The sequence below is a fragment of the Arvicanthis niloticus genome, chromosome 26 (assembly GCF_011762505.2).
Source record: "Arvicanthis niloticus isolate mArvNil1 chromosome 26, mArvNil1.pat.X, whole genome shotgun sequence".
Lineage (NCBI taxonomy): Eukaryota > Metazoa > Chordata > Mammalia > Rodentia > Muridae > Arvicanthis > Arvicanthis niloticus.
Window position 1 is genome coordinate 19,397,524 of NC_133434.1, and position 23,638 is coordinate 19,421,161.

A 23,638-nucleotide genomic window follows, 5' to 3' on the forward strand; every position below is an offset into this window, starting at 1 on the left:
TGCACAGTTCCTATCAAAGATAGAAACTCAGATCTTTTGGCCAAGTCCAGAGGGCCAGTACCTGGATATGCAAGAGCTGGAGACGGCTGACCTCCCGGTGGTACTGAAGTTGGCCAAGAGCCCTGCCCAGGAAGTTCTGTCTGTCCCTCACCACCTCCTGAAACCCATCAGAGAGATGCTGCACTACCTAGAACAGAGGAAATACAACGCTGAATTTAAATGGGATTTTTAATCTTTCTATTGCTCCCTTTTGCCTATCCAATGTTCTTCCCCCCCCACCCCCCACCCAAAAATTATTTGGCCCTGAAGGGTCTTACAATGGTAGAGAATGTCCTTATCCCATGGGTCCCTCTTGCCAGCCTCAGGCCTCACCTTCCTCTGATGATTCCAGACTTGTGGGCTATGATCCTGACTCTGCTGTAAACACACCTCCTCCTCCTGGCCTTGTAACCTGAGGGCCACTTTCCTGAGTTTTTCTGAGGCCTGCCCTAAACAGTGCAGGACCTTCCGCATGCCCAGTACCACTTGTGACTCCTCTTCCCACTCTTTCCTGTCTGCTGCAAAGGGCAAAGAGAAAGGCCACCTCGCAACAGCTACTAACATAGAAGGAGAGAAGAAAAGACAACAGTTTTGATTGAGCCAGTGAACCCGTCAGGTGTGAGCCAAGGCCTAGTGGGGATCCGGGAGAGATGTGCCCACTCAGGTGGTGGAGGGGCTCCTTGTGCTCCCTGGCAGTGGTGCATAAAGGTACCACTAGTAGGACTTGTCACCCACCTTGAGAAAGCAAATACCATTCTGGGCTGCTGAGCGTGCTCAGGGCTCTAGTTCGCCGTTCTGTCTCCTGCAGGCAGCAGGCCTCTAGGGCTGCACAAGCCTCCTCAGCAGCCCTCAGCTACATTGGACAGAAAGTACAAAGGGCTGAGCCATGGAGAGAAGGCAGCGCTCTAAGCTGGGCCACCTCATGCCAGCTTTCCCTCTACCTCCATACAGCTGAGGGACTTAGGGTTGACTGCGATCTAGAGCCTGGTGAGTTTGGGGACTATGGTGGTTTGAATGAGAATAACCCCCATAGACTCGTATATTGAATATTTGGTCCTTAGTTGGCAGAACTGTTTGGGAAGGACTAGGAGGTGTGGCCTTGTTAGAAGTGTTGTGTCATGGGGCTTTGAAGCTTCAAAAGACCCATGCTATCCCCAGTGTGCTCTCCAATGCCTCCAACTTGCAGATCAAGTTGTGAGCTCTCTTCTGTTCCTCCTACCCGCCTCTGCTCTGCCATCATGGACTCTAACCCTCTGAAACCATAAGCCCAAGTAAGCATTTTCTTTTATAAGTCACCTTGGTCATGGTGTTTTGTCACAGCAATAGAAAAATAACTAAGATAGAGACTCTATCTGCCCTAAGATGGATCCCATTCTTGTGACCAGTTGGGAAACAAGGTCTCTAAACATTAAAAGGACTTGTATGGTTTCTGCAGGAGTGGGGCCAGTGGGATGACACCTTAGGCCTTACCTCCAGCCTGGCTTCATGGCCTGGGTAGAAGTGGAGCTCCTGGTTCAGGTGCCACAAGTGTTCTGCCAGGTGCTGTTCCTCCTGCTCCTGGAGCTGCCAGTACTGCTGACGGGCCCTTAGCTCCCGCTCCAAGAGGCTCTGCTGCAAGGTCCAGACTGTTAAGGCTTTTCTAAACACACACAGGCCCCATGACTTGGCTGTAGACCCCAAGGCTTCTCAGTATGCCCTGACCATGCCTGACTTGGTGGGACAGTTGACTTGGTTGGAGATGAGAAAACAACTCCGTACTTCTTGCCAGCTCCCAGTCTCTCCCTCCATCTACCATCTAGTCTCTGTAGGGTCTCTGTGCTTCTGCCTCGATGTTTCTCTTGGGAAATCGAGGAGCAGAAGGTAAGGATGCAGAGAATAGCTACCACCTCCAACACCTAATCTGGCGCCTTCATATGGATCTGTGAGATGGTGGTGTTGGGACTCAAATTTAACTTTCCTGGTTTCTATCTCAAAAGCTTTCAACTTATATCCATTTTTGTGTCTGAAACTGTAACTGGGCTTAGAATGTATGGTAAGACACTAAATCACTTTTATTTTGATGGATATCTTCCAAGAGCTTAATTACTGCGGCAACCTCCTGACAGGGCTTCCTGCTTTGGCCTGGCCCTATTCCATCTGTGCTTTGCACAGGTGCCAGAGAGAAATTTCTAGAATGCTGATTATGTATAAGCATAAAAATGTCTGGAAGGAGGTGTGACAACCTGTTAACAGCGGCTGCATTTGGTGGGTGAGAATGGAAGAGAGGCCAGTGATGTCTGCAGGACATTGGCAGTGGGCACAGAGGGTGTTGGGGGGGGGGCTTTGCTTCTTCATTTATATAATTTAAAACTGTAGTGGGTTTATACATAACTTTTTTTTGCTATTCCTCATTTTACAAATTTGACAGTTTAAAAAATAATTACCCTAGGACATTGCACATTTACTTAGAATTCTTTATTGGGTCCACATGGCTTTCCCAGGCCACTTCTTAGCCTCTGAGCACAGGCTGCTTGAGACTTACTTCCTGCCACCCTCACTGGCCTCTCTGCTTCTCTTCTCCCTCCATCTTCCTCTTTCCGGGACATTTCTGGCCTCACTTTTGCTCTTTCTGTTTGTCCTGCTGTCCTGAGGCTGGAGAGGCAACTCTCTGCCTCCCTTCAAGTTTTAGCCCAAGCATTTTCTCTTTCTGTAAACCTCCCTTGAACTCTCCTCTATCTTACTCCAGCCCCTCCCCTGAGCTCATATAACATCCTCATGACCTCTAGTCAGGTGTGAAGCACTTCCCTAGGGGAAGAAGCATACTTGCCTTGCATGTCCACCCCTCCCACATCACCTGGAACCCAGGAAGCTCTCATCATGTGGTTGCTGAGTGAGTGAATGCATAGAAGAAGCCCTTTGTACACACCAGCTCTGGGTCCCTCACTCCACGCGGCAAGGCCTCCAGCACCTGCACCACAGGCACCGCCACTCTGGCAGAGGGGTCCATTTGAACACCAATCACAGGACCATGCTCCCCAGTTAAAGGATCTATGGCTTGAGCCCCAATGGAGATTGGGACAAGACCTGTGGGCAGTCAAAGTCACCACTGGCTTTAGTGACCAGATATAGGGGAAGGAAGGAAGGAAGCCTAGTCATGGGAAGAAGCCCCAGGACCTCCCTTTGATCCTTTCAGAGCTCTGAGCTTGAGTGTGTGGTTGTAAGTAGGTGGATGGTTTCTATTGTGCTTATCTTTGAAAGAACCCAGATCTTTCAGAGAAATCTATCATCTGTAGGTTTGTCATTTTGAGAACCCTAGTTATCTTATTTTGGGTCTATTCTAGCAGAATCATCAGAATGCCCTCCCCCCTGGGCTTGTGTCAATGGATCAGGGCAACTTCTCCTGAGCTTTGCAAGGCTTTCTCCACCAGGGACTAAGCCACATTTCTGATCCCCTGGAGCTTTAGGGGGTCCATGCTGCCCTTCACCTTTACCAGCAGCGTCCTCCATTGTGCCTGCCAGGGGCGTGGTAGCCCCAGAATCCACATCTCGATGCATGCCCAGGATGGGCACCATGAGCCCAGAGCCTTCAGGGTCTGGGATCTCCATTCCATACAGGGCTGGGACCCAGAGCTCTGTCCCAGGATAGCACATTAGTCCTGATATTGAGAGAAGAAGAGTTGGGGTTAGGCAAAACCACCTGAGTTTTTTTCCAGGTTCCAAGTGCCTCATCCCTGACCAGAGAGGCTGCTGTGTAAACATGGCCTATGTTTCTTTTGGGCCCAAGGTGGCATATTGACTTCAGAAGGGAAGATGTGTTAGCATGGCCTGATTAACATCAGATGTTTTGGGGAAGCTGAGAAAGGCTTCCAGGCCACACTGAGAAGAGAGAGAGGATGATATGGGAACTCATATTCTTGAGTGCCTATTCACGATGGGTCAGAATTTGAGCTAAGACCTCCATATTTTATCTGGTCCTTTACCGAAGTCTATGATGTACTGCAATTTTAATCCTCATTTTAAAGATGTAAAACAAGGTCAAAGAGTTAAAGGATAGGTATTCAAAGTCCAGTCAATTCCAACTCAAACCCCTGGGTCTTATTGGGGTGTCCATGAGCGTGTGTGTGTGTATGTGTGTGTGTCACTCACACCATGGGCAGATGATGGAAGCTTCTAGGAGTGAGATGTGAGATAAACTCCAGGAAGATGCCATTTCTCTTCCTGTCTCCCCCAACCCCTCACATTAGGGTCACAGGGAAGAGGTGGAACACTAGGGTGTCTCTTTTCCTGAGTTAAAGATGAGGAAAGGCGGTTATAGGAATAATAGTGAGAAAGAGTCCAGGGCTTTGGGGATTCCGGCCTTGGGCCTGGCTCTGTTGCCAACTAACTGGAGAACCCTTGCTGAACAAGCTACTCAACTCCCTGAATGTCAGGACCCCATGTAAGAGGGTGTCACGCTGGGAACCTTATGAGATAACAAGACTACATTTTATAAAATGGAGTATCAGACCCAGTGGAGTTACTAGGAGATCGGAGGAGGAAGGCAGCCTAAAGCCACACACAGCGTTTGAGCCTGAGCTTGTCTCTTATTTGGCCACAGATATGCAAGGCCGGCAGAGCTGAGGTTCTCTGTTCTGTGAGGAACTGAAACATGGAGCCATTCTGGGGCCAGGATTTCAGGGCCCAAATCGACACATACCTATATGGCCACCACTGGCTTCCATGTCACGTGCTGCCACCAACTGTCTCTCCAGCCTCCGAGCCTGCTGGAGGATTTGGTGCAGACTCAATGCCAGTGCTTGTCTCGTGTCCTTTATGGCAGACTCCAGCAGCCCTTGTGCCCTGGATCCTGCAGTTTCCCGACACTGCTGGAGCATCATAATCACTTGCCTCTGGGCCACCAAGACATTGGCATCCAGCAGGGCCTGTGACCCTCCTGCGTGCGCTGATATCTGCCCTGCCTGTTGGGAAGCTCCCAGAAGCCGGGCTGTCTTCCCACTCAGTGGCTCCACAAAGTTGTCACCAGGCATCAAGAGGCTCCCTGTGGCATCTCGAAGCCCTCCTACTGCAAGCACCTGACCTGCAAGCAAGACACCTAGGTTAGGTGGGAAAGAGGCCTGTGGTGGTGTTAGCATGCAAGGCACGGGGAAGAAGGAGGGCAGGGCGGGGCCACAGCAGCACCAAGGGCAAGAAAAACGGGAGGAGCTGCCCTGTTGGGCTTCCTTTTACTATAAAATTACCTTGGGGATACTGTGATAGACATGGGGAAGAGGAGAGGAGAGCTTTGTACAAGAGGGAAGGTTGGGAGCAGAGGCAGAGTGGAAAGAGAGGGTGGAGTATAGTTTCCAGGATGGGGTATCATGTCCAGCCTGACCAGAGCATGAGGAAGATAGGAGGCCAGAAGAAATTGGGCAGTTAGGCCAGGCAGGGGCAACAGGGTGGAAGGAGACCTGTGTGTTCATCCAGTCCAACGCCTAGGATTGGCACGATGCCTCCTGTGACTGGGTCCTTCATGGGGCCCCCCAACTCCAAAGGGGCCAACGTTTTGGTGAGAGGATTGCAGTATGTCCCTCCGAGAGTGAGCCACTGCCTGGTTTGGGGGTGCAGTGTCACAGCCAGCACAGGCACCTCAATGCCTGTGATGGGGTCAGACATGAGAGCCCCCAGCTGTGATGTTCTTCTTGGCTGTAGGATGGGCAGGTGGGTGTCTGGAGGGCAGCCTGTGACAGGACTCACTGGGTAAGGCACGTAGGGGAGAACAGTTACCTCTGATGTCCTGACACCACCTGGATAGGGAGACAGGGAGGTGTTAGTAACTCCGCCCATCTGCTCTCTGGCCTCTGGCTCCTCCCCATTATGTAGTTCATGGAAAAGAGCAGCTGTGGAAGTCTTCTCCCATTCATTCAGCTCTCTTCCTCCTCCTCTTCTTCCTCTTCCTCCTCCTCCTCCCCCTCCTCTCCCTCTCCTTCCCCCTCCTCTTCTTCTTCCTCTTTTTCCTCTTCCCCCTCCTCCCCTCCTCTTTTCCTCTTTTTCCTCTTCCCCTCCTCTCCTTCTTCTTCTTCCTCCTCCTCCTTCTCCTCTTCCTCCTATTCTTCCTCTTCCTCCCCCTCCCCCTCCTCTCCCTCTTCTTCTTCCCCCTCCTCTCCTTCTTCTTCTTCCTCCTCTTCCTCCTCTTCCTCCTCTTCCTCCTCTTCCTTTTCCTCCTTTTTTTTTTTTTTTTGACAGAGTCTCTCTGTGAAGCCTCTCTGGCATTGAACTCACTCTGTAGACCAGGCTAGCCTCAAACTCACAAGAGATCACCTGCTTCTGCCTCCCAACTGCTGGAGTAAAGGCATGTACCACCTGAATCCAGTGGGAGTAGTAGGTGAGGTGAAGGAGGAAATGTTTACTAGTTTGCTGGTCAACAGTACCTCTGACCAAGGACAGAGTCATGCTGTCTGTGCACTCATTCCTGAGGTCCCCAGGGAGCATTGCCCTATTTCTGAAGTCCCAAATAAAGCTGGGGGCAGGTTAGTGGGCCAGGGTCTTACCAGCATTAGAGTCGGTAATGGGTATCAGAGTTGAGCTCAGCAGATCATATCCCAGGTGTCCAGCCTCAGGCAGCACACGCCTAGTGTCAGGGTGGATAAAGTAGCCAGGGGGCACGAGCCCTATGTGGCCACTTGTTGGGAGCATCATCATACAGTTGGGTCCAGGGACCATTAACTTGGTGACAGGGTTCACGATGATGTCATTAGTACCCTCTTGAGGACCTGCTGAGGTGGCAGGAAAGCAAAGGCTGCCTGATGGGCCTCTCCTGAGGTGACTGGGGAAGGCTAGGAGTCTTGGCTGGTGACAGGAAGAAGTTAGCAGGAACTTCACCCCACCCTCACAAGGATGGTGCTCCCCAGGATGGTGCTCCCCAGGGTAGAGACTTTTTTTTTTTGAGTTGTGCACCAAGCTTCACCATTGCAATATCCTCAGACTGCAGGCTGGGTAAAGGTTCTTTGGGGAAAGGCTTGTGGATACTGAGATGGGGCTGAGAACTTCCAGAACTCACTATGCTTTTAAGGGATATCTTTTCAAGGCAAGCCCAGCATTTTTCAAACCTGACTGTTGACATTTATCTGCCAGGCTTTTACTTTCAAGAATCGCCACACGCCTCATAAAGCCGTGATTTGTGATGGCTTCCTTCCTCATCTTCCCTGTTTCTGAGCTTCCCTCTTCTTTTGTGTGGGGCCATTGACCAGGAACCCCTCCCATTCCCAGGGTTCCCCGCTTGCTTTGCATCCCCTCCACTTCTGCCTCTGCAGGTGTTTTAGGGGTAGAACTTGGGTTTTTGAGGTGCCTATCATCTTGAATTTAGTTTACTTCCTTCCCATAGGTCCTGGACGAGGCCAAGCAACGCTTACCTGCCTGTAGCAGCTCCGCCCCTGTGCCAGTGTCCAGGAAGCCCCAAGCCTTCAAGCGGTGGCCTTCTTGCAGCATGGCCCTGGACAAGTGGCCCAGCAGAGTGTCCAGCTGAGAAGCCACCCTGCAGAGACACAGGATATGGAAGGGTGGCCAGAGTAAAGAGACAATGAGAGATGGAAAAGGACATTTAATGTGGTTACTTCTGGGACTCTGTGAAGCCATACTCTCTCTTTCCACGATTTGTATTCTACACTCTGACTCAGGTTGATCAAGTACATACTCTTCGGGGCTTTGCCCAGGCTGGGGGGACTTCTCTGGGCTAGAGCTTGCAGACGCCTTCAGCAACCACTGAGCTTCCATCAGTGCTGAGCAGAAAGAAGCCCACTGCTCCTGCCTGGCACAGAGGTCTTGGTGAAGGAGCTCCAGTTGGTGAGCAAGGCTTGCTGCATACTCGCCTGCCAGGCTTCGCCTCTGCCTAGACTCTTCCTCTGCAGCCATGGTAACTGCCTCAGCAGCCTGGGTCAAAGACACATTGCCCTGTTTACCTGGAGGGCTCCAACCACTACGGACATCAACTTTGGGGGGAGTTCCAGCTTCCTTTGGAACTTCAGAGTGCTCAGGGCAGGAGTAATGGTGCAGTGCTTGGGGACCGTGAGAGGGCACGGGGGCTGGGTGGGAAGGGGTGAATCCAAAGTCCAACCTCTTGTTGCTTTCTCTGGGTTAGAATCTGGTTAGTGGAGGCAGAGATGTAACACCGAGCACTCCACAGCTGCCGGAGGGAACCGGCTTCCTTCACAAGTTTGAGGTAGAGGACTTTGAGCTGAAAGAGAGGATAGAGTTAGCCTCCACCACCACCCTAGAGCCACCAGCTTTTTACTGTAATCTTAGCGCGCCCTCTGCTGGACAGATGCCAAAGAACCTGCCTTCGAAGACAAAGAAATGGATAAAATTGGCAAGAATAAAGTTCTCCCCTCAAGACCACAAGTCAGTGCTGGGGATCAAACCTCATGCATGCAACATGCCAGGCAGATGCTGTCATTGAGCTACATCTCCAACTCCTGGCCCTGTTTTTATAATTAGACTTCTAGTGTATTGACTTTTTTCTAATGTCTGTCACTGAAGACCAGGGATAGGAATCTAAGATAAGCCCCCCTCCCCCCCGACTTGTCCTTGCTATGTTCTCTACATTTTATCTGTTAGTGTATACGTTTCTTAATATCAGTCCTAATTAATCTGAAATTTTCTATCTTCTCTACTTTCCTTTGCCCAGGATTTCTTAAGGCTCTGTGCCCCATTTGCATCTATTCCCCAGTACGGCTACTTTTATCCCTGCTTGTCTCTGCCAGCCTTGAGTGGATGCACCTTTTGGGGTTTCCAGTTACCTCCTTGTTGGTTTGGCTGAGATTGGCCGTCACTGTCAGAGACTGCCGATGCAGGATTTCAAAGAAGACCTCTGTGTCAAAGCACTCTAGGTCTACCTGGTCCTCCCAGGTCCCACCTGTGGGGGTGGAGGTGGACGGAAGTATGATTAGTCTCCCCAAATGCAGGTCTCGACACACCTTCAGTGTGTCTTCTTCCAGGCTCTCAGCTAAAGGCATGGTCCTTGTATGAACCATAAGTGTTTCTGAGGAGCTTGACAGAAATGCAGAATGCTGTGCCTGACCCCCCACTGTGCAGTCAGAAGACCATTGACCCCCCTCCCCACTGCCGGGAAGCCTTAAGTTCCCAGAGGCACAACTTAATCCCAGCCCTCCTCACTGACTGAACTTTGAGTGGCAACAGTTGGAAGGGGAGCTTCCGCAGGCTGTACAATACGTTTTGCAACTTGTTCCTCTGGGTGGTGGAACAACATAACTTGTAAGAATATAACACACCCTCCATGCTGACAGTAGAGGCAGTCTGCTGAGTACAGAGATAATGGAAGCAGCCTGGGGCCAACTAGCCTTCTCTCCAAGAAAAGACCCAGTCGGCCATCTCACACCAACATTTGCACATCTCTGGCTGCTGTCTTATAAATTCTATAAACTGTAACACTGCCACCAGCCTGGTGGATACGAATTAGATTCTTTCTTTCCACAGTTGGGCCAATCTAAACATAAATCAATTTCTTTCACCAACCTCTGGTTCCCAATTTCTTTTTGAATACAGAGAATCCAGGGTGGTTGGTTCTGGACCTGCATGTCTTTCAACAGTGGCCTTCCTCTCTTAATTTCAGTGCTCTGCACATGGTTGTATTACCTTTTCCTTGACAAATTTGTGGTCAGATGTCTCTTTCCAACTCTAAACTGTATTCCTAGTGCCTAGCAACATCTGTATACAGTAGCCACTTAATAAATGCTCTCTGAGAAAACAAGTGAATGAATGATGGTGGAAACCGAGCAAAGAGTAACCCAGGAAGATGAAACATGGCAGAACTTGCCGGTTGGATTTGGGGCTCAGCCCTTGGAATCTATCCCAGTTTGTCACTCACCATGACTCCCTTCAACCCTTAGGACCTCACAGTCTCGGGGTGATTGGTCTCTCCTCACTGATGTCATTGCAGTTCTTGGGGAGATGTAGACATCAAGGTTATATCCTTGCTGGTGAGTCCTGAAGATAGGTCGTGAAGCACTCTTCCGAGCCCAGCCAAGGCTCTTACACTGAATCTAAAGGGCATACCATGGGCGGGGCAGGAAGGAGGAAGCTGAGAGCTATCCTTCCTGGAGAAGTTCCCCTCTTGGATATGGCTTGGGGTATCTCAACTTCTTTTGCTTTCACCCCAGTGAAGATCCCTGTTCTCTGCAGCTGCCTCTTAACCCTTCCCTGCCCTTATGCTATTGTGTATCACAAGCCAAAGTCTTCTCAGATGTCCTCAGTTTCTCAGCACTCTTATCTGCTGCCTAGAAGACAAGGCCTTTCTTAGTCTTCTTAGCTGAAATGGAGCCAGAAAGATGAATTGTTTTAGCCTTATCCTTGGCCCCAGAGCCTAAGCTCCAGCCACAGGACTCACACTTGGTCCCCAAAATAAGCCAAAGATTGGTGTTTTGTGTCTTTGAAATGTTGCTGCTAATGCTGTCATCTCTTGATATCCACAGGGACTGGTTCCAGGATTTCCTCTGGGTCCCGAAATCCACAGATGCTTAGGTCTTTGATATTAACTGGGATATTACTTGTTTACAACTCATAAACACCCCGTGATATGTGTCACATCATCTATACAAATGTATAGATGTATATACTATGCAATGTAAATACTTTGTAAACAGTTGCCCAGATATATTGTTTAGAGAATAATGGCAAGAAAAAGTCTATGCTTGTTCAGTATAAATTCAATTCAGTGGTGTGTGTGTGTGTGTGTGTGTGTGTGTGTGTGTGTAGGTGGATGCATGTATGTGTGTGTGCATGTGGAGGCCAGAGTCAACTCTAGGTGTCATTCCTCAGTTGCCATCCACCTTATTTTGTGAGACTAGTTCTTTAACTGGGACCTTGGGCTTGTTGATATAGGCTTGCTGGCTAACAAGCCCCAGGCATACTTTTTATTCCAAAGCCAGGGTTACAAGCATGTAGTACTATGCTCAATTTTACATGAGCGCTAGGGGTCAAGTTCAGGTCTTCACACTTGCAAGATAAACACTTAACCTACCAACCTATCTTTCCAGCCCCTCCTGAATGTGTTGGTTGGTAGTTGATTGGATTTATAAGATGTAGAACCTACACATTTGGAGGGCTGACTGTATTCTCTTTGTTTCTTACTGCTTCTTTGAAAAACATACTTCTTTCTCTGGACTTACTTACTCCCTTATTAGTACGGGGACCATGCTCTTCTGTGTCTATTTCAGGGATCATATCTTCTAGAAAGTCTATGACCTCCCAGAGAGAATGGTCAGCCCTGTCTTTGTATGGCCAGGGGCCCGTGTATATGCTTTACTACTGTGTATAGTCTTTCTTCTGTTAGGCATGACACTGGCCATTCCCTCCGTCTCTGTCTCAGCAGTTATTATAATGCCTCCTACTGGCAGGATTGGAAGGAAGGGGCTGGCAAGAGGCTGCTTGGAAACTTTACTCACCGACAGAAGCAGGCAGAGCCCTAGAAGAAACAGCATCTCCCCCATGACTCCTGGCCAGTGAGGCTTCTTCACTGGCTTGGGGATCCTGGCAATGCCAGTCTGGATAAGATTCCTGGGTGTCATCAAGGCAAATGGCCCATCCACAAAGCACCGGCCCCCAGGTGGGAGAGTACGGAGGTACTAGGTAGAAAGAAGTCTATTCAGTCTTCGTGCCACCATTTGCCAGAGACTGGCAGGAGGCAGAGAGACAACCCAGGCATGTCAATATTAACCAGATATCCATTCAGCCTTGAGGGCTGGTGGGCAGAAGTTGGGTTTTCCTGGGAAATCCACTCATATCAGATGACTCTCCATATAGAGGGAGGTGGCTGCATGCTCTGGGACTTGGTCCACAGGATTCTTAGGAGGTCTCTGTCTCACAGGATGAGATACTAAATGGCTTGTGACACAGACAAGGTGGCCAGAAGCATAGCGGCAATAGCATGTGACTCCTAAGGATAAGTGACTGTGTAGATTGACTTAGGGTGCTCAAGGGTGAAAGACAGTGGCAGATCAAATGGAAGGTCATGAGAGATAAGCAATGTCCTAAACCAGGCAGTGCACTGTGCTTTCACCCTCCGAGCAGGCCACTCCTCCTAACACATCATATGTTGGGCTACTATGATGGGAACCTTGGCAAACCTCAAACCATATCTTAGGGTCATGAGGGGAAATGGTGGACAAAGTCGTAACTGAGGAAGATTGTCACAGACCAACCATCTTCCGATGCTGGTTGCTGTTCAGATGGAAGACATAGACTCCAGGTAGTTGGAACTGCTGCAGGAAGAGGCGGGGGGTTTGCTCAGAGAGCTGGGACTCCTCAGCCAGGGCCCGGAAGCGCCCCCAGTCAAACTGCTGCACTGTGTTATAGAAATGGCCCCTGGGCATGGAGAGAGTGGGGCACGTTACCTTTTGCAGGTAGTGTCAGATGTGTGTCCTTCATGGTATAGGGCTGTGACTCTGAATACTCACAGGTCATATTCTGGGTAATGCTCACGCGTCACCAGGAAAGCCAGCGTATCGTTGATTTGGAGGCAGACTATAGGGTTCTGGATACCCAACATGTCTCCAGAGTATGTGGAATTGAGACCCAGTGACCACGGGAAGCCTTGCTGTTCATCTCTCAAGTTCCCTAGGAAGGATTCTGAGCATGAGATACAGCAGCTACTTTCAGATGACCCTGAACTATAGCCTGGGATAAGGCAAGGAGTGGGAGAGGAGCCTACGGTGAGGTTTAAAGACTCACCTGGCTCCTGGTCTGAATGCCTGGGATCCATGAGAGGCAGGCCCAGGATGTGCAGAAGCTCAGGGCCTGGTCTGGTCAGACCCTGGAAGCCATGCTCTAAGCCAAGACAAAGAGCTTTGACCCTGTGGGCACTGGGGTGAGAGACTACTAAAGCCAGGAAGCCCTGATTTGTACATTGTAAGAGTCTACCCTTTAAAACACAGAGGAACCAAAGTTCATTTGTAGTTCTCAGGGAGACCTTAGATAGGTGTTGCCCACCCCCCAGCTTCACAGGAGGGCAGAGTATTCACCATGCAAAATATTAGGCTTACACATGTGTGATCCTGAGTCATAGTGTCCCAGTGGCCTCTACCCGTGGAGCTCTCTTACCATTCACCTTGATCACATACAGAGGCACAGACTTCATCCCTTGGTCCAGGTTGCAGGGATGACCCACAGCACGTGGTGAGGAAGGCTTGTCCAAGAGGTAAAAACCCTAGAAATGAGGATGTGAAGGTATTAGCTCTTTCCTGAAGACACCAAGACAGGCACGGTTGGTAGGAAGGTATGGAGAGTCTTTTGGGGAACCCTGTATGACTGTCTGGAAGGGTGAAAGGGGAGGTGGTGGTGTAGTAGATCTAAGAGATCAGAAACAACCTTGGATCGTGTTCTCCCAGACATGTATCTTCTCCTTAGCACACACAAGGCCTGCTGCGTCTTTAATGAGATTATAAGAGGAAATGAAACTGTCCAAAGGGCCCTTTCTCTTGCTTTGGAGCCTTAATATATAGGGCAGGTTGGAACATGATGTATGCTTGCACAGTGGTCTCTGGGCTCGTTCATGCACGCTCACCCCACATGGTCCATCTTTGAGGGCAGGTAGTCACACTATGACTTAATGTAGGCTTGGCCTTCAGGTACCTGGCTTCCAGTGCCTTCAGTGATGGAGATCTGTGGGATGCCCTGAGTGCAGCTGAGCTGAAGGATGTGTCTCTGTTCTCCTGAGCAGAGGGGTCCACACATTCCACTCCATTGTTGTCCCCAGCACAAGCAGAGCCCCAGGCTTGGGTCATAGCCATGAGCATCTCCCGGTGTGGGACACACCTTAGCAAAGATTCCGACTTCTTAGGGATACATCTTGGAGGAAGACTCCTGACTAGTCTTCAGTTTTTTTTTTTTTTTTTTTTTTTTTTTTTTTTTTTTTTATAGGAACTATGTCAGAGTGCAGAGTACAGCCTTCTGGATTTCCACGAAGGGCTTGCTGGTAGAACAACCCAGACTGGCTTGGAATAGTAGCAAGGAGGTGCAGGAGGAAAGACTGTGTTGTGGGTTTGGTCTAATGCTGCTTATATTATGTTAATTTGGCCCCAAAAATTGCACGAGAATTTGCACGTCTGCACGTAAGACACTGAGGGACTCTGCCCCCAGTTAGTTTTGATTGGTAAATAAAGTCACCAGCAGCCAATGGTTGGGCAGGGAAACAGGCAGGACTTTAGAATTCCTGGGCAAGGGACTGAGGAAGGAGCAGGAAGGAGACAGCTGCAGTGCCAGGGAAAGGAGTAGAGGCCACGCCTGAGAGGTGCTGGGCAGAGAACATAGTTGCCATGTAGACGCTGGGGAATTCAGCCCAAGAGGATTGCAGGTCCGGGTCTGGGGCAGCCAAGATAGAATATAGATTTTAGTAAGTATTAACTCAGGAATATTGGAGGAAAATGTGTTAGGCACATGGAGGTTTGGAAGTGGCCCAACTATTGAGCTGCTTGTGACATACTAAAATATAAGGGGGTGTGTGTGTGCATGCGCGTGCGTGTGTGTGTGTGTGTGTCTTTCATTTGAGAACCCAGAACTCTGGGGCAGGCAGTGAGGAGCGCCATCACCACCACCACCACCAGGGTTGATTTGAATAGCGATATTTGGGTATACCAACAAGGGTGTAATCTCTGAGCATCCTCCTACCTCCTGGGCACAGTGGTCACTCCATTGTTCTTTGGTCAGACATATTCCCTCCTGGTTCCAAGTGGCTCCATCTTTGCAGTCGTTATGTTCCCTCTGAACACAGCCCACTGGCTCACCAATGTCTTCATAGCCGGGGAGGCAAGGGCACTGGCCATCACTGGGCTGAAAGTAAGGATGTGTGGGAGGAATCCCATACCAGATTGGCTGGTTAATACTTGGCAGTGATGAATCACTCATGACCCTTTGGATGTGAACATTTCTGAGATGTACCAGAAGGGAGGACAGGGGAGGTGAAGTGAGCAAATGCAGGTTGGCATAGGGGCATGGTTATTGGTATGCCATCATTTTAGTTAAAAAAAAAAGACAGGAGAATTTCAGTAATGGAAGGACTTACAAGCACATTTGCTGGCTTACAGGAAAAATTCAGGTTGGAAGAGCTTGGGTGAAGGTGTGTTTGGAGTGATCATGACAGGTAATGATATTTCCTTCCAGGTAGGTAACTATATTTAGCAAATTAACTAACTAACTAACTAACCAACTAACTAATTATCCAACTAACTAACCCCATAGAGCAGCCAGTTACATTTGAACTTCAGCTATATAATGAATACTTTTTATTAGTTCCACGAGACAGTAAAACACTACCCAATATTTACCTGAAATTCACTTTTAACCCTATACCTTACAACCTTACTCACAAGTCCTTTGGAAACCCAAGCCTATACTGGTCAGGTTACACCTGAGCTAAACTTGACTGGGAACCAAAACAGCCCTGGAAATGCAGCCTACCCTTGGGTCCCACTGCCGGAGGAGAACATACCTGGAATACTCGTCCAGGTCTCTGACAGACACAGGTGTCCTTGCCCTCCTCTGGCTGGGTGGCCTCAGAGCCACATGGGAAACAAGCATTCTGGCCATGCCAAGGGTTGAAGAACTCCGCAGGGCAGAGGTGGCAGAAAGGGGTGGTGTGGGGACCCGTTCCAGAGAAGAAAGTTCCAGGGGGACATAGGGCAGGAATCGACATAGAACAGGGCCTACCTATGGGATGGGGTGGGGGTGACAGGAAGGGTTAGCACCCAAGAGCTACTGGTCCTTATGATGTCCCAGGGCTCATCTTCCCCAACGTCAGTCCCAAGATCTCACAGTCGTTAGCTCCCCTCACAGCTGTTCCTGCTCTTCAATTTTACTCCCAAACTCCTTTGTTCAAATTTAATTTAAGCCTCTCCCCTCTGGGTATCCCGGTGGGTCCAGCTCTCCTTTTGCACAGGAAATCTCACCCTGGCAGGCCTGGGGATGCTCTATGACCAGGCATCTGGGGCTCTGGAGGATGAAGCAGAAGACAGCTAGGAGGATTGGTACCTCTGGGAGGTTCCCAAAGAAGAGAATCTTCATCTTCTGGCAGCATAAGGGCAGCAGAGAACAAAGCAGACATGGAAGTGGGGGAGGCGTGGCACCAAGGAAGGCTTCAGGCAGAGGTGGGGAGATAGGGGAGGCAAAGTGACAGACAGGGTGACAGGCGTGAGGAGAAGACAAGATAAGGGTGCTCAATAGAGGCACAGAGTGATCTGGGCTCGGAAGGACAGCTGCTGCCTGGTGGCAGCGATGGCTGTCAGTCACTGAATAATTCATGAAGATGAAATCTGAGATATGGGTCCTCTGGGCAGCCCTGGCCCAGGCAGTACAAGTCCACAGCTCCTCTTCTCTTTCTTGTCTACCTTCCCTCCAAGAACAGCACGGGGCAGCAAGCTCACGACTGGGCACAGTGAGGACAAGGGTTGTTCCAGCACTTTCCTTTCACAAGGCCACGTAGTCAGTCTCCTACAAGCATCCTGTGTGCAAACCCCACGGGAGAGACATAGAGGACATAGTTTTTGCCTCTGCTACACAACACACAATACAACACACACTCAGACACCCTTAGGGAACTATCTAGTTCTCCCCTTGATTTACAGTGAAAAAGTTGGAGCCTCATTCTGGACTGAAATCCATTTTTAACAGATTGGTGACACCGGTCAAGTGCTCCTAGACCATGCATACAGGAATCACTGGAAACTGCAGAGCAGCCAGAGTCCCTGGTGTAACCAGGTGATGCCCCAGAGAAGACATTCAGTGGATGCTTTTTTTGAGAAAAGATCCATTGCTTATAAAAAGTGATAGTGGATAATACCGCCCAGCTTTCTTTATGGCTACTGTGAAAAATCACTGATTCCCACAAGACCAGAAGTATTTGGAAAAGCATAAACCCAGATTAGAGTCAGTGCTCTTGTGTGATGGATGGTTGCTCAGAAGCCTTCAGAAAAATTCTATATATCACATTGCAGTGAGGCCTAATTTAAAAAAGAAGGGAGGAAGAGGATGAGGAAGAGGAGGAGGAAAAGGAAGAAGAGGAAGAGGAAGAAGAGGAGGAGGAAGCAGAAATGAGTATCTGGTTTGATTTGCTCTGTGTTATTCATCAGTGTTTCCTTCAAATGACTTAGGATTGATTGCTTTTAAGAAGAGGTCTGCCCCCTCGACACCCAGAGAAGTGTCCCCAGTTCGAGGGAATTCCATTCACTTAACTAGTTTTTGTCTTTTGATCGGAATATATATCTGTGCATTATCTGTTTTCCACACTCCTTTCTGGGCATGGTGATACTCAGAACGATGTCCTAGAAGCTCAGAAGGATCGACTGCTGGATGCTGGAAAGAGGCTTGTAGAGACACTTTTGAGTGGGAAATTTAGATTACTGATAACAAGTGGTCTCCATCACCCAGGCTGATAGCTTCTTGTAGAGCCAGCCACTGCTTTGCAGAGTCCTCTGGCCTGTGAGTGCCTCTTGATAACTCCCCTCAAGCTTCTTTGTTGCTGAAGGGCTCACCCATCCTGCTTTTGTCTTGCCAGTAGGTGGCACTGTGAGCTTGCAGGAATCAGTGAGCAGTGTGGTGGTGTAGGCACCTGCAAGGGTGAGGGAAGAGAGGAAATGCTGTTTGCAGGTGTGTGTGTGTGTGTGTGTGTGTGTGTGTGTGTGTGTGTGTTCTTTTAATGTTTAAGCAGACACTCTTTTGAATGCATTCAAAGGTGGTCACACTAACTCATCCTGGGTTTTACTCCACATTAGCCCAGCACCGTTTTGCAGACTAACCTGTATCACGTAGCCCTTGTCTGGCATGAAGTTCCTAAGGGAGCTTAGTCCTGGCCCTGTCTTTTTGTCCAAGTTGTCTAATAGCTGGTCACTGCCAGGCCTACTGTATCTCCTCTTGTTCTAACTATCACTTCTGCCTGTCCATCTGTCTTTCCTGCCTGTCCATCTGTCTTTCCTTCCTTCTCTCTTTCTCTCTCTCTGTCTCTGTCTCTGTCTCTGTCTCTGTCTCTCTCTCTCTCTCTCTCTCTCTCTCTCTCTCTCTCTCTCTTTCTTTCTCTCTCTCTCCCTTTCCTCTCCTTTCTTGTTTGTTTTTTGAGACAGGGTTTCTCTGTGTAGCCCTGGTTGCCTGGAACTCACTGTGTAGACCAGGCTGGCCTGGAACTCAGAGATCTGCCTGCCTCAGCCTCCCGGGTGCTGGGATTCAAGTCCTGCACTACTTAAAGTGCCTGACTACCATCTGTCATTTCTGCCATTCCCTAACTCGTCCTTTTCCCAGGCTCCTGGTGGTGTTCTGGGTTGTCTTGCTCAGCTTTGATTTTCTGTGGATTTGCGCTAGCTCAACAGGTTGGGGACTTCTGACCTTTCATGATCCTGGAAGCCACTGACACACATATTCTTCCCTTTGCTTTTGTAGTTAAGTTTTTTCCTGGAATATAACAATAAGTATGTATTTTGATAAGCTTAGTTTCTAAAGAACAATTTTAGATTTACGGAAGCTCTCGGAGTTCCCTTGTGCCTCACTCCCAGTCATTATAGTTACTGGACCAGCACTTCAGCTAACAGCCACACTTTGTTCACACCGCTTTGTCTATTCCAGGCTCGAACATTATATTTAGTTATGCTCCTGGGTCCCTTTAACTGTGAAAGTTTCTCAAGACTTGCCTTACTTTTGACAGTCTCCATAAGTAATCTGTAAAATGGCCTTAGCTGGGTGGGATTCATTAGAAATCTCTATAGTCATTGGTCTAAAGTCCTTTTTATTTTTTAGAAGATCAGAGCAATAACGTGATGGTTTCTTTATCATGCAACAAAAGCACATGCTATGGGCATGGCCTAGCAGCACTTGTGTTGCACTTGGTCACCTGACTGTTAGGTTTTCTCCACTGTAATTCCTCCCTTGCCGTACTGTAAGAGAGGAAGTCTCTGTGCAAAGTCCACGGTTGTGGACTGGGAGCTTTGTCCCAACTCTCAGAGGGTAGAGCACGTCTGTAGGTTGTTTTCTATTCGTCGTGTAAGTTTTGTTTCTTCTTTAGCTGTTCAATACTTTCAGCTGAAAGCACTACTTGACCCACTCCACAGAATGTCTCTCTCTCTCTCTCTCTCTCTCTCTCTCTCTCTCTCATGTGTGTATGCACTTCCTTACCTTTTTAGGCGTCACAAGATCTCAAGTTCTTCTCTCTTTCCTGCCATCACCATTTATCCAATCAGCCATTTCCCCAGGAGCGCTGGCTCTCTTTAAGGACATTAGTTAGGGGTCTGGATGAGGGGTCTGCTTTGGTCTCTTAGTTTTTAACTCACTTTTCCTTTCCCTTTCTTCTTTTTTCTTTTTTCCTCTTCTGTCCACAGACCATTAACTATGGAGGTTTCAAAGATTAAATCTCACCTTTAACTCAGTAACAGCCCTGACTCTGTACACGAGCCTATGAGATAAAAGCAATAGTATATAGTCATGGAGTTCACAGTCAAGGGTGGGAGACAGGTGGGCATGAATAGATCAAATGTAGGGACATGATACTCGAGGCCTAGAGAATCCCTAAGGAGCTAGTGACTAATCCAGACTATGCCATCTGGGGAGTCTCTGAACCGGAACTAGAAAGATAACGCTGTGGTCTCCACATCCTGTTTCCCAGTTTAGAACACCCCTCTAAGCGGTAGCACCTGACCAATGCTCCCTCTATGACTAGAGCAGTCATCATTAATGCTGAGGTAGCTTCTCTCCTTCCCATCAGGGCTTCTGTCTTCCTTCATGAAAATGGGCAGACCCGACTCTCCCCTCAATTCCTCTGAACCCTGAGAATTCATTTAGTAATCATTTATTTAAGTTAGATTTGGGTACATGGCAGTTTGTTATTATATTCATTATTAATTTTTCTGGCATGGCTTAAATACTTCATAATAGAGTTCTGAAGAAAAAAAAAGAAAAAAGAAGTCTATATTCCTGCCATGTGAGGAGATGTCTTCTATGATTAATGACCAACAAAGTGAGATTCTGGGATTTCTGAACCCAGATCATATGACACCTTCTAGCTTCTGCACAGTGTCCCCACTTTGAGAGCAGGAACTTCCCTGCCAGCCACCTGCCATTCCCAGACTGGAGCCAGGGAGCAGGCAGCTGGCTTAAGTCTGCTGAAGCCTGTCTGATTAACTGTTGCTAGGTGCTCATGGGACTCAGTACCAAGTGAGACAGATTGCCCTGCCCACTGGTAATCCTGTCTCTATGGTTCAGACAACCTGAGAACAGTGACATTGTGACAATGCTTGATAACAGGAGGGACATGCAACTAGAGCCATTTAGGAAAGTCCTGGCTTGAGACTTCAAGTCTAGAACATTAACTGTCTACCTTGTGGCGGTATCTTTGTGTCTGTCCTGAATTGACTCAGGTTTATTTTTTTATTTCCCAGTCTAAAGCTATCCTCAAATAAATATAAAAAAATGAGTTTGGGATCTTTTGGCAGTAAAGAGAAAGCAGAGGTCTTGCTGACAGCTGAGGGGATAGGAGGCAGGCCGGGCGCTGGACCAGCTAGGGATGCTGTACAAGGCCAGAGCAAGGGTAGGTAGGATGTTGGTTTGAGTCTTTGGGGAGAAGTATGAGAGTGATACCCACACCTAGCACATGTAGCTTGGTAATAGTGATGTTATATTTACAAGGCTAGGCTATGCAGCACCAGGAAACTCTGCTCTGCACTGCTTTTAGGGTGAGTGCTTCTGAGAAGACTTTAGGAAGATGTTTTCAGTGACCTACGAAGTGAGACTCTGGGATTTCTGACACCTTGTAGCCTCTGCTCAGTTCTTTTGGACTACTCTCTCCGGGAGCCTCGATACACTGTGTAAAAGACCCTTATTGTCTAGAGACAGTCATGATTGAGAGAGCTCCTAGCAGAGATAAGACTTTAGCCACTCTTATTAATTTGGAATTGGAGACACTTTTAGACTCTTAGGTTAGTCTATTCATCAACCAAAGACCACAAGGTAACCCTCATCAATGAAATAGAAAGGCTTGCCCAGCAGAGCTCTAAACATATTTCTGCACTATAACATGACAAGACATAATAAAGGGTCTTGTTTGATGCCTGCTAAGATATAAATAGATAACCAAGATATCCAGGCCACCCAATTCAAACCAAAAGCCTGAGTACCTACCAATGTCCAAATACTGCATCAAAGTAAGAGACAGGGAATCTTGGTTCCTTCTGAAAACACCCTGACCAAGCAACTGGAGTGAAGACAGAAAGTTCTGAGCATCTTGGTCCTGAAGGTCCTGGAGGCTGTCATTTTAGGGTACTCTGACTCACCTGGTAAGGCCTACAGGAGCAAGCAGGAAAGCTGACTTAGAAATAACGCCCGGACACAGGGATCATTGTGCAGAAACAGAAGGGAGGAGTCTGGGAGGGGAAGCATGTGGAGGAAGGGTAGTCACAGGAAGAGGAAGATGAGCTCCATTCATAAAGAAGGAGCTGGATTTTGGGAGGAGGACCTGAAAGTCTTTCCCAAGTGTTTCTTGCAGGGTCTACAACCATAACGGGCAGCCTAGAGGGGCTGTCTGCAGTAGCTCCAGGGCTGGTGGTGCCTTCTCCCTGGCTCTAGCTGCTCTTCCTGTGCCTGGCTGTCTTTGAAAAGCCCTGCTGAATGTCCAAATGAGCTCACACACAGCGCAGGTGCAGGCTTGGTCCGTAAACCACAACAGCAAGGGGCACTGGGTAAAACCTCGGGGGGGGGGGGGGCGGGGGTGGGGGAAAAATGGTGATTATTTGTTTAGCATCATAAGCGAGAGTCCCAGAACCCCGCAAAGCAAAGCAGAAACTTTTGTATTAAGGAGATTAAACCTTAAACTCAGCTGAGAAGACTCTCCTGTATTCAGTGGCTTTGTTGTACCTGGCATTGTGTGATTATATGCAAATCATGGAGAGGCCTCTCTGGGGTCCTGACCACAGAGGCTTAGCTGCATGGCCAGAGCGAGTGTGCAGCAGGGACAGCCACATGTTTGTCAGGCTGTATAGAGCACGTCAAGTGGGGAACTCTGAATTTCCTGACGTTCAGGGGCTTGGGAATTCAAAATTATGCTTAACATGTTAACCAGTTTCTAATTGGACGGCTAGAAGTTAGGGACAGAGGGGCACCGTGAAAAGTATTACTGGAAATTCATCCAGTGAGGATGTCCAGTGAGGGTCTCATCCCTTTGCCCACATCTCCTGTAGCTTTATTTAGTATTTTCTCTTTTGAAATTTAGAGTAATATGTATGGTCTCCAGGGAGATGGGGACATGTTTTGGTTTCCCTGTTTCCATTTCTCTGAGTGTCTGACTTCGAATCCCTAGTAGCCAATCAGAAAGACGGAAGATTATCCTGGATATATTGACCAAGGAAGTATTTGTTCATTGTTCATCCTTGGCAGTGTCGAGTGCTAGGTGCTGGAAGAGGAGGCAATGAGAGACCTCTGTGGACAGAGATGAGTGAGACTCTCCTGGAGTCCAGAAGTTATTAAAATGCCTGGTAGGACTTAGTAAGCCCCCGGGGGAATGACCCACAGAAGCGCTTGGCTTAATGAGGACTCAGTGAAGGGGCTGGAGGTTTCACAGAAATAGAAACATTCAGAGCCAGCCAGGCCTTGAAGGTCTGGAAGTCATATATGCAAAGAGGAAAGGTGTCACAGGAGCCAAAGGTAGGATGCAGGCTGCCCTGACCTGGGTTACACTGTGTGGGGACTGTGGATGGAGTCTGTGTACATTACCATCTCAGTGTTGTGTTTGAAGTCGGCAAACTGGAGCAGAAGTCTAATCCAGAATCTTAGACTTGGGGATTGTAGGACCCCGTGTCAGCATCCACACAGCTGGCATTGGGGCATCCCTGGAGAGTTCTGTGTGCTGCCTCTATGGGTATCCTGACATGCCTCCTCTGCTGAGACGCAGCTGCTTCCAAGCCTGTTAGGCTTGGACATCTCCAAGCCTCTTCTTGCAGGTAGCCACAGAACTGGCCAGCAGGATCAGCGGTCATGGCCATTAGTTTTCTCTGTTGGGGGACAATGGGAATGCCTGCGGTCCTGTGGAAATGAGAACAGAGAGAAGATGGTAGAATGAACTTGACTCCTTACCTACAGGACCTGCTACTCAGGCCACAAAAGCCCACACAACTGACCAGAAAGCCCTACAAGGCTGAGTAGGTCTTACTGACTCAGCTATAAACTATCAACTGGCAAGCTATCAACACCAGGGACCAGGTAGAGCCTGAAGACAGGTAGTTGATTGGGAAGCAGTGGTGATTATGGACACTCCTAGTTGTGACTTCAACCTCAGGCATGGGTGCTGAGGACATCAGATGTTCTCTGACCTTTGTCTCCTAGGGTAGCTGAGCTGGTTCCTTGGGTGAGGGTTAGGCGGGAGAAGAAGAGAGGAAGATGGAGAGAAAAAAAGAGGGAGAGAGAAAGGAACAGAGGGGTGGGGGGAGGAGACAAACAGATGGACCTGAGACTGAGCCTCTTCTTCCAGGTGAGCAGACTAGATCCACCTCAGAGCATCCATACTATGGACTGAGATACATTGTCTCAAACATTCCCATCCCCTAGGGAGTCCTTCTCTCAGGGATGACCTCCTTCAGGGCAGTAAAAGGCTGAGGGTCACCCTCCTTCT

The 23,638-nt window shown here is 48.8% G+C and overlaps 1 protein-coding gene across 3 annotated transcripts in view; it reads right to left on the reverse strand.

Moving 5' to 3' along the window:
• Positions 1 to 21,333, reverse strand: part of LOC143439190 (uncharacterized) — a 36,500-nt gene extending 15,167 nt beyond the window's left edge. The window contains exons 1-27 of one of the 3 annotated variants that reach the window (XM_076925168.1): positions 21,157 to 21,333; positions 19,159 to 19,369; positions 17,424 to 17,608; positions 17,233 to 17,352; positions 15,951 to 16,502; positions 15,494 to 15,711; positions 14,674 to 14,835; positions 13,639 to 13,821; positions 13,108 to 13,213; positions 12,739 to 12,834; positions 12,465 to 12,624; positions 12,210 to 12,372; positions 11,454 to 11,633; positions 9,878 to 10,052; positions 8,790 to 8,905; positions 8,108 to 8,227; positions 7,688 to 7,923; positions 7,407 to 7,528; positions 6,546 to 6,770; positions 5,466 to 5,801; positions 4,715 to 5,095; positions 3,504 to 3,674; positions 2,945 to 3,102; positions 1,510 to 1,650; positions 775 to 892; positions 373 to 554; positions 62 to 187 (exon numbers count right to left, since the gene is read on the reverse strand). In XM_076925168.1, the coding sequence (XP_076781283.1) occupies positions 62 to 187; positions 373 to 554; positions 775 to 892; positions 1,510 to 1,650; positions 2,945 to 3,102; positions 3,504 to 3,674; positions 4,715 to 5,095; positions 5,466 to 5,801; positions 6,546 to 6,770; positions 7,407 to 7,528; positions 7,688 to 7,923; positions 8,108 to 8,227; positions 8,790 to 8,905; positions 9,878 to 10,052; positions 11,454 to 11,633; positions 12,210 to 12,372; positions 12,465 to 12,624; positions 12,739 to 12,834; positions 13,108 to 13,213; positions 13,639 to 13,821; positions 14,674 to 14,835; positions 15,494 to 15,711; positions 15,951 to 16,302 (4,227 nt within the window). In that variant the 5' untranslated portion in view covers positions 16,303 to 16,502; positions 17,233 to 17,352; positions 17,424 to 17,608; positions 19,159 to 19,369; positions 21,157 to 21,333. Of the gene's footprint in view, positions 1 to 61; positions 188 to 372; positions 558 to 774; positions 893 to 1,509; positions 1,651 to 2,944; positions 3,103 to 3,503; positions 3,675 to 4,714; positions 5,096 to 5,465; positions 5,802 to 6,545; positions 6,771 to 7,406; positions 7,529 to 7,687; positions 7,924 to 8,107; positions 8,228 to 8,789; positions 8,906 to 9,877; positions 10,053 to 11,453; positions 11,634 to 12,209; positions 12,373 to 12,464; positions 12,625 to 12,738; positions 12,835 to 13,107; positions 13,214 to 13,638; positions 13,822 to 14,673; positions 14,836 to 15,493; positions 15,712 to 15,950; positions 16,503 to 17,232; positions 17,353 to 17,423; positions 17,609 to 19,158; positions 19,370 to 21,156 lie in introns of all 3 variants that reach the window. The other 2 variants (XM_076925167.1, XM_076925169.1) reach the window with 2 other exon arrangements.
• Positions 21,334 to 23,638: the final 2,305 nt, after the last annotated feature.